Source organism: Palaemon carinicauda, chromosome 29 (genome assembly GCF_036898095.1).
Source record: "Palaemon carinicauda isolate YSFRI2023 chromosome 29, ASM3689809v2, whole genome shotgun sequence".
Classification (NCBI taxonomy): Eukaryota; Metazoa; Arthropoda; class Malacostraca; order Decapoda; family Palaemonidae; genus Palaemon; species Palaemon carinicauda.
Window position 1 is genome coordinate 89,481,322 of NC_090753.1, and position 10,000 is coordinate 89,491,321.

A 10,000-nucleotide genomic window follows, 5' to 3' on the forward strand; every position below is an offset into this window, starting at 1 on the left:
GGAATGAGATGCTTTGTAGAATATATTAAACAAATCAATATATTCATCAATTTAAAGTTTACTCCTCGGGATGTACGATTCATGTAAAGCATAAACTCTTTCTATGGCAAACCTATTCGCTTGCTAGTTGAGGGACCTCTAGAGAGAGAGAGAGAGAGAGAGAGAGAGAGAGAGAGAGAGAGAGAGAGAGAGAGAGGGGGGGGGGGTTTGTTTATTTGCTCTATCAAAATATATGGCTTCAAAACATGTTTCGATGGGGTAATAGTCATCCAACTAATGTGAAACCAACCTTTAGATTATTGTTATTAATACAAAAAATATCACCCACTGGAGTCTAAATATACCAGAAAAGAGAAATAAAATGCTAAACAAATTTAGGTAGATGACAATGTTGAATAAATATATTTGTCTATTGTAGGTTCTAGCGCTTTCTAATACGCATTCGGCCCCAATGCTATACAAGCTCCCTAGACATCCGAAAGACAGAGATATTACGGCCTTCGAGAAGGCACTAAGGACTTCTATAACGTGCATTTGATAATTTACAAAGGATAACAGCCCTTAAAATAAAGTAAGTAACAACTTTACCATGAAGCGAAATTTCCGTAAACCTACTCAATAAAAATGTTCGCACCAAGTCTCGGACGAAATGAAACTTCTAAAATACTGTCTTACTTGGGTCTTACTAGAGAAAATGTAAGACCTAGAATTAACTGCATTGCTAGTGGTACGTTGTGGATGGCAAAGTCTTGGAGGCTCTAAATGAAAAAGCGTTGGCAGCGTTATGGAAAAAATTTTACGGCACCCAGAAAGTGCTGATTGAACAATGGTGCTGGAGACTTTTTATCCAAGTATGGGATAAGGAATTAAATAGATTTTTAAACACCTTTAGATAAGATAAAGATCCAGAAGAATAAAAAAGATAACAATATGATAAACGTGATAAGAAGAGTTGAGAAATTTTCCCAATAAAGGCAATTTCCCCCAAATCTTTAAAGTCTTGAAACACCCATTTTTTCCTACGATAAGTTTCTCTATAAAGACAATTCCTTCAAAAATTTACTCTTAAAACACTCACTTTTTCCTATGATTAAGGCACACTCAAAATCAATTTTAGATAGATAACTGCTAAGAGTTTCAGCACCCTCCAGTCTTATGCAAAGAGAGTAGCATCATCTGCATTAGGAACATACTGTTTTCAAAGGCAAATTTATGTATCACGTGTATATAATATAAAAAACAGAGGACCAATAACACTAATGGATTAATTTCCCCTCAACGGAGTCATTTCATAATTATGTATAACTTTCCTTGTTTTTCAAACAAATGGGAAGTAAAATATATCAATATTACTATCCACGGTCAAACTGAAACCTAAATTTAAGAGCAGGATTCTTTGGGCCTAAGGGCTCCAATTAGGAAATCAATTATAAAAATAAACAAATAAGATGATTTAAAAACAGAACTTAAATTCTTATCTTCCTTCAGAGCAGTCATGATAAATGACATACACAATTTTATTCCGAAAATACATAATAATTCTTAAATATACCAATCTCATCATTCGTAATATCACGGTATCATATAATTAATTTGAATATCTTCATCCTTTCCATTACAATTCATGAGATTTTATCTCCTAATATTCATCCTCACCTGATGCAGTAAATGAATCACTATAAATACATCAAGGTGGCCTTTGGCAGCTATTGAAACAAGAGAGAGAGAAAGACAGGAAGGTAAGGGAAATAAACAAGTCACTAAAATATCTTCTATATAATGCATAAACATTCCAAAGGTGGCACATAATATGGGAGACGGAGCGATAGTAAGTTACCAATTATATTTAACATTTATCATTATAAATACACACGTCATGCTTGTATACATTTAACAAATATGCACAACAAAACCTTGGAACATAAGCTATATACAACTCAAGGAGCAATGGAAAGAACAATGATGGGAATAACACTAAGAGACAGAAAAAGAGCAACATGTATACGAGAACAACTAAAGTAGAGATTCTAACATGTAAAAAAGAGAAATGATCATGGGCTGGACATATAACGATTGCAGGGGAAGGAAGAGAAGACGATAGAATGAGGAACTATGAAAATTCGCATAGAAAGACCACAAACGGGAGCGAGTGGTAGGACATATATGAGGCCTTTGTCCTGCATTGGACTAATAATGGCTTTAATATATATATATATATATATATATATATATATATATATAAATAATCATTATACATATGTACTGTATGTATGTATACCTAGCCTATACCTATATCTATAACTAATATATATATATATATATATATATATATATATATATATATATATATATATATATATATATATATATATATATATATATAAGCATAATACTACTACTACACCTGCAACCACCTGGTTTTCTTCACTCAAAATCATCAGTGGTATCTTATTAAGAGGAACATGTGGCACAAATGCCTTGTTGGGGTGCGAGAGCAGCCTCTGGACGAACCAGCACAGATGCCAAAAGGTTGGCACTGAGATTCTGACGTTATGTCATGGCCACTGGGATCAGTTATTTCAAGTCGAATTCCTTCTGTGTTATTGAAAGTGCCAAAACTAGAAGTCTTTATTTTTTATGGTCTGTGTATTTTGTTTCAAGAGGTTTTACAATCTCTTTTTTTTTCTGACTGTTACTAAACATGAAAACGACAACAACAAAAACTGATATAATTCATAGAAATTGATGTTTGCCTTAGTTGTTGCTGGAGTAATTGATGGTTGGTAATGTGGCAATTATTGCGAGGTTCAGAACTAGAATTTGAAATATTAAATGTATTGCCAAACTCCCGAACTTTTAGTTTGTCAACATAATACATATAAATATATATATATATATATATATATATATATATATATATATTTATATATATATATATTTATATATATATATATTTACATATATATATATGTGAGAGAGAGAGAGAGAGAGAGAGAGAGAGAGAGAGAGAGAGAGAGAGAGAGAGAGAGAGAGAGAGAGAGAGAGAGAGCATTTTTTCCCACGACTGTTTGAATCCACTGTTTTCTCGCTCAAGTTTCTCTAATCCCTCAAAAAAAAATAAATAAACAAATGTAAATCTATATTAACTCAACACACAACAGCTAACATACCTATTAAGCTGGCAAACCTTATAATATAACAAAGACGGGCAAAATGGGACACAGATGTCATTGGCACTGATTACTATAGAGATGCCCTTGGCGTTATGGCAAGTGATTTTAATATATATCTCTATTCTTAGGGTAAAGAACGTTGGCCTGTCAATAGCCAAGCCAAAATGAAACCGTGGTGTTTTTTTTAATGCCGGTAGATGTACCCACTTTTTTTTTTTTGGCAACAGAGATTTTCAAACATCCCCCATATAAAGACGAAGTGTCTGGCTATATACGTATCTTTCCGGTCAAAACAAAATCAAAAGCTCATCAATTCAAGAGATGCTAGTAAATTTTCAGCACATCTATATATTAATGCGGTAGCGTGTGTGTTATTTATTTAGTATGTCACGCTTTAAAGAAAACAGAAGTATTTTCCTGGTATACTATTACAAATTCACGCTTTAAAGAAAACGGAAATAATTTCATGGTATACACTCACAAATTCACATTAAACTTTGATTACTTAACCAAAGCACATCTTATATAGTTTTCCCAATTTTGTCGTTAGCACCTGTTTTTTTTTTTTTTTTTTTAAATATTAGACAAAAAAAATTAAGTTCTATCAATTTTCATAACCTAGATTATAAAATTAATCTCGGGACATTTTATTCAAACATGTATAGGTTAGGAACAAGATAATTAGTATTGAAAATATCATTTCATGTAATTTACTCGGGTTTCGCTAGTTATTATTAATATTACTTGCTAAGCCACAGCCCTAGTTGGAAAAGCAGGATGCTTTAAGCCCGAGGGCTCCAACAGAGAAAATAGCCCAGTCAGGAAAGGAAACAAAGAAACAAGAAAAGTAATTAATTAACAGTTGATATAAAATATTTTAAGAACAGTAACAACATTAAAGTAAATATTTCATATATAAACAATAAAAACTTAAAAAAACAAGAGGAAGAGAAATAAGATAGAATAGTGTGCCCGAGTGTACCCTCAAGCAAGAGAACTCTAATCCAAGACAGTGAAAGACCATGGTACAGAGGCTATGGCACTATCCAAGACCAGAGAACATTGGTTTGATTTTGAAGTGTCCTCCTCCTAGAAGAGCTGCTTACCATAGCTAGAGTCTCTTCTACCCTTACCAAGAGGAAAGTAGCCACTGAAGAATAACAGTACAGTAGTTAACCCCTTGATCAAGGGCTATTTTCCAGGTTTGGAGTGCTTATAGGGATTATGAATCATCCTGCTTATCCAACTAGGGCTGTAGCTTGGCTAGTGATGATGATGATAATAATAATAATAATAATAATAATAATAATAATAATAATTATAATAATAATCTAACTGCTTCATAAATTATTATTTAACTGCTTACAGATGGAAACATAACCTTCTTACAAAAAGTGACATAAAATGACTAAAGTGGAGGGCAATGAAGCTGCAAATAGATTCCATATACAACTGAATCACGAATTATATTAAAGTGAAAGTGTATTCTAATCAGGGTTAAAATATTCAACAGCCATTTGCTATATGTTTATTAAAAATGACAATAAAAAGGAAACATTTCAATATCTTTTACAGACTCTAGAAAAAAAAACAATATATATATATATATATATATATATATATATATATATATATATTCAAGAATTTAATATTATTAAGAATATAAATAATAACATTGAAAATTATGGAAAGCAAATTTGACAAATCTATTCAAAAGCATTCTATCTCAAATTAGGGAAATATTTATTCCAAAGTAGTTAAATTAACTTTATAAAAATCAAGCAGAATAAATCCGTATAAAAAGAATTCCGTCTATGAAATGCAAACCTATAATAAAAATATGGTAATCAAGAGTTTCAAGGTAAAACAATGAAGGTATAGAAAGTCTATGTCTATGAAATGTTTCAAATATAACAATCAAGTAATTTTTTGTTTTATTTTAATTTTTCATTACTTCTTATATTGTTTATTTCCTTATTTACTTTCCTCACTATAGTCAATTCTTTTTAGTGAGGCAGATTTGCACCGACTCGCAGGAGGGCCCTTTTAGCTCGGAAAAGTTTCCCGATCGCTGATTGGTTGGACAAGATAATTCTAACCAATCAGATAGCAGGAAACTTGTCCGAGCTAAAAGGGCACCGCTGCGAGTCGGTGCAAATACGCCACATTAAAAAAAACTTGAGTATAGTACTGCCATTGTTCACATAACCAATCACTTTTGAAAACAAAATCTTTATTTAAAATCCAAATTGATAAATAGCTTAAATTATATAAGCTGAAAGGCGGGATTAATTTCTTCTAATTCAAAGGTCTTTTTAATCACTGGTTTAACCATTTCTAATTAATTTTTTTCTTTCTACTCGAGGTTTCTCAAATCTCATATTGTTTAATTAATAGCTTCTTGAAGGTCTGTAATTGGTAGGGACACATGGATGCAAAAAAGTTAATTACCCACTTTGAAATTTGATTTAATTCACTTTAATGACTCCTCAATTAACTATTGGTAACGTCCCTGTCTGGTGATCGCCAGACTGGGGTTCGAGTCCCCCTCAAACTCGTTAGTTCATTTAGCGTCTGCAACCTCATCATCCTTGTGAGCTAAGGAAGGGTTTTTTGGGGGAGCTTATAGGTCTACCTGATGAGTCATCAGTAGCCATTACCTGGCCCTCCCTGGTCATAGCTTGAATGGAGTCTTGGGAGCTGGGCATATGTATACATAGTCAGTCTCTAGAGCATTATCCTGCTTTATAGGGCAATGTCACTGTCCCTTGCCTCTGCCATTCATGATCGGCCTTTAAACCTTTAAGAGAGTTACTGAAAACTCCAGCAAGTCGAAGGCCTCGTGAAATTTATCCCAGGAGTTTTTCAAGACGGAAATATCGACGGGTTTTTTTCGCTCGTCGCATTTCCTATCAAAGATTTTACCCTCTCTTCGTTTTTTATACAGGAGGCTTTCAGTGAAGGCCCCTAATGGAGGAGGACTAAAGCCCGAGAACGAAGTCTCAAAGTCCGATTTCTGAACTACAGTGGGGTCAAGGTCCGATCTTTGTACTTCAGAGATGTCGAGGTCCGATTTCTGAACTTCAGTGGTGTCAAAGTCTGATTTCTCAACTTCAGTGGTGTCAAAGTTCGATATCTGAACTTCAGCGGTGTCAAAGTCCGATTTCTGAACTTCAGAGGTGGAAAAGTCCGATCTTTGTACTTCACAGGTGTCGAGGTCCGATTTCTGAACTTCAATGGTGTCGAAGTCCGAACTTTGTATTTCGTAGGTGTCAAAGCCCGATTTCTGAACTTCAGAAGTGTCAAAGTTCGATTTCTGAACTTCAGTAGTGTCAAAATCCGATTTCTGAACTTCATAGGTGTCTAAGTTCGATTTCTCAACTTCAGTGGTGTCAAAGTCCGAACTTTGTATTTCATATGAGTCAAAGTCCGATATCTGAACTTCATAGGTATCAAAGCCCGATTTCTGAACTTCAGAGGTGTCAAAATCCGATTTCTGAACTTCAGAGGTGTCAAAGTCCGGTTTATCAACTTCAGTGATGACAAAATCCGATTTCTGAACTTCAGACGTGTCAAAGTCCGATCTTTGTACTTCACAGGTGTCGAGATACGATATCGGAACTTCATAGGTGTCAAAGTTCGATTTCTGAACTTCAGAGGTGGAAAAGTCCGAGTCTTGAACTTCAAAGTGTTCAGCACTCGATTTTTTTGGTTTGGCATTTTTCAATGTGTATCCAACCACCTTCAGAGTATCAAGAGGGAATCCGGAGTCCATCTGTGATTCTGAATGTGGAATTGAGGGTCGTTTGTCTTCGTCAGCAGAGTCCTCTTCGTTATCAACATTAATGATCCCAAGTTTGGAAATATCAGGACTTGGTCTTGGGACATGTGAATTCATTGTGTCTGTGAATTTCTGTTCTGGTTCTCCTCTATAAGCCTGGGTGGATCCCAACATAGGTAAGGCAAAACCATCCTTATAAACATCTGGTAATTTTAAGAGCTGAGAGTCGCGTTTCACTTTATCAATGAGAGCTCCAACAAACTGCAGGTTTCCGCTGACAATTTTCTTTCGTTGATCTTCGAAGTTGGTTTTGTTCTCGATCCACTGTCTTCTTTTTGACTCCCTTTCTTCCTCGTAATCTTCTTCCGAAATGATTTCTTCTCTCTGCATTGCCTCTCCCTTTTCAGCCATTTCAGAATCGATTCACCCAGCTTAAAACAAGAAATTGATTTTCTCAATTGTCCAGTTTTCAGTGTCAAATCTGAGAATCAATAAATCACTGAACCAAACAGATTGCTGTCAGTTTTACTTGTTTCTTTTCACTGAAAATTCACATCAATTAGGAGCACATTCTTACGTTCTCTTAGCTTTTGATAGTGTTGCAAGCTTATTATCACCTGTAACTCTACTGCAAGCGTTTATACAACCATGCCAGTCAATAACTCGGATACAGTTGCTTTAAATGTATTTGTACAAATGTACTTTTGCTCTCAAAACATATGTGTATGGGTGATTATTTTCGACAAATCTAATTCACATGTAACGAAGCTTACTTTTCTGTACCGTATGTTTGCTTTGTCAATAAACTACTACAACTGTTTCTTACAATGCATCATACTTTTGCATATGAGATATGAAGACGAAAGAGTAAGAATATTTATCTTGAATGATCCAAGACGAGGAGACACGATTTCAAGAATAAATCCCACAAGTCTTTTCTTCTGGATTTAATGGATTTACTACCAAAGCACCAAGTAATTCAGATCATCTGTTCCAGCACCTCACATTTTAGTAATCCATCCTTTCAGATTCTCGATTTACAAAATCCGCTTTTCAATAATCAAAATCAGCAGAATAAGCAGAATTGGAACGTCTACCTATCCAGTGTTTGAATTTGGTATAAACTTCTGACCTATCCAGTGTTTGAATTTGGTACAAACTTCTACCTATCCAGTGCTTGAGTTTGGGATAAAAGCCACACCACAAAATTCGATGCACCGAATACTCTAGCGTGATGATTAATACTAAACTGAAAATAGCCAATATTATCACCATCTTGTAAGAAAACACCAACAATGATTTATTCGTCTGTTTTTCAAGGAAATCCTCTATCAGAGGATACGAGAATATCTGTTGTTATTCGCCCACGATAAGCGAAGGTATGTTGATATCCACATTGAAAACAGGAAGGAAGATATGTACAAACTATCAAGAATATTACTGAATTGATAACTTCCACGTCAAGAGAGATATTATTACTATTACTTGCTAAAGCTACAACTCTAGTTGGAAAAACAGGATGCTACAAGCCCAGGGGCTCCAACAAGGAAAATAGACTGGTGAGGAAAGGAAAAAAGAAGAGTAACAACATCAAGGTAAATATCTCCTATAATAAACTATAGATATTAATAAAAACAACATATGATATGGAATCATTACAAAATTAGTGCGTGTCAATTTCTTTCTCCGTCTCTCCAGATTAGGCGTTCTGACTTCTAGGGGAATAGTTTCGGGTAGAACTTTTCAAGGGGAATGCTATAATAGGATCCACGTGTAATCTTTCGAGATCAACGTATAACATTCTATACTTCTATCAACTAGACGTCTGTATACATGTTTATATACGTGCATGTTATCACTGTGTGCATGTATGTACACACACCAATATATATATATACATACATACACACATTTTTCTACACGACCATAAAAATGACGGTTAAAGGGTTAAATATTCATATAGATATGCACACACACACACGCACACCCTCCTACCAAGGTATGGGCAGTATTTTCCCTCTCCCTGAGACAGACACGGGGATAGCTTACCGTGACCGATATATATATATATATATATATATATATATATATATATATATATATCTATATATATATATCTATATATATATATCTATATATATATATATCTATATATATATATATCTATATATATATATATCTATATATATATATATCTATATATATATATCTATATATATATATATATATATATATATATATATATATATATATATATATATATATATATATATATATATAACCAGACATTTGCTCTTTATTATATAGGGAAAATATTACTTAAAGGATCGGTAAAAAATAACTCAATATATATTCATCTTTAAAAAAACAACTGACAACACCATCAAGATTCTCTCCTCTACTCACTCAACCTAAAGGCAGACAGACATGACAGACAAAGACAGACAGACACAGACATAGAATGACGTGACTCCACGTCATTGATCAAATCCTCAGAAGATTAAAACTGTAAACGCGAAGTCTAAATTCTTCTTTTTCATTTAATATTATAGTATTTTGATCTCTCTTTCTAGAACGGCGTTTGAGCGCATGCGCGAGGTGACGCTAAGATTGATTGATTGATTCATATCAAACTGGCACGAGATCATGGGTCGCTAATGGGGGGCGGGGGGGGGGGGGGGTTGGAAGATGGAGAGGAGAAAATGCTTTCCTTTTATTATGATTTATTGATTAATTTGAATAGGTAGCATTTATTTTTTTTCACGCTAGGATTGTAGCTATAATAACAATAACAACAATAGTTTATATGGGTGATATTTATTTTAATGTTATCGTTCTTAAAATATTTATTTTTCCTCGCTTCCTTTCCTTACTGGGCTATTTTCCCTGTTGGGGCCACTTGGCTTATAGCATCTTGCTTTTCCAACTATTAATGGAAATTGGCAATTGATGAGGATGGCAATAATAATAATAATAACAATAATAATAATAATAAAGAAATTGGAGAGCGGGAACAGTATAAAATTAATAAAATAAAAATTGAAGT

General features: G+C 33.9%; 1 protein-coding gene across 1 annotated transcript in view; it reads left to right on the forward strand.

Annotated features, from left to right (window-relative positions):
- Positions 1–7,602: 7,602 nt before the first annotated feature.
- LOC137622710 (ammonium transporter Rh type A-like) overlaps positions 7,603–10,000 on the forward strand; it is a 44,719-nt gene continuing 42,321 nt past the window's right edge. The window contains exons 1-2 of the mRNA XM_068353303.1: positions 7,603–7,821; positions 8,275–8,333. Of these exons, the coding sequence (XP_068209404.1) occupies positions 7,603–7,821; positions 8,275–8,333 (278 nt within the window). The remainder of the gene's footprint in view (positions 7,822–8,274; positions 8,334–10,000) is intronic.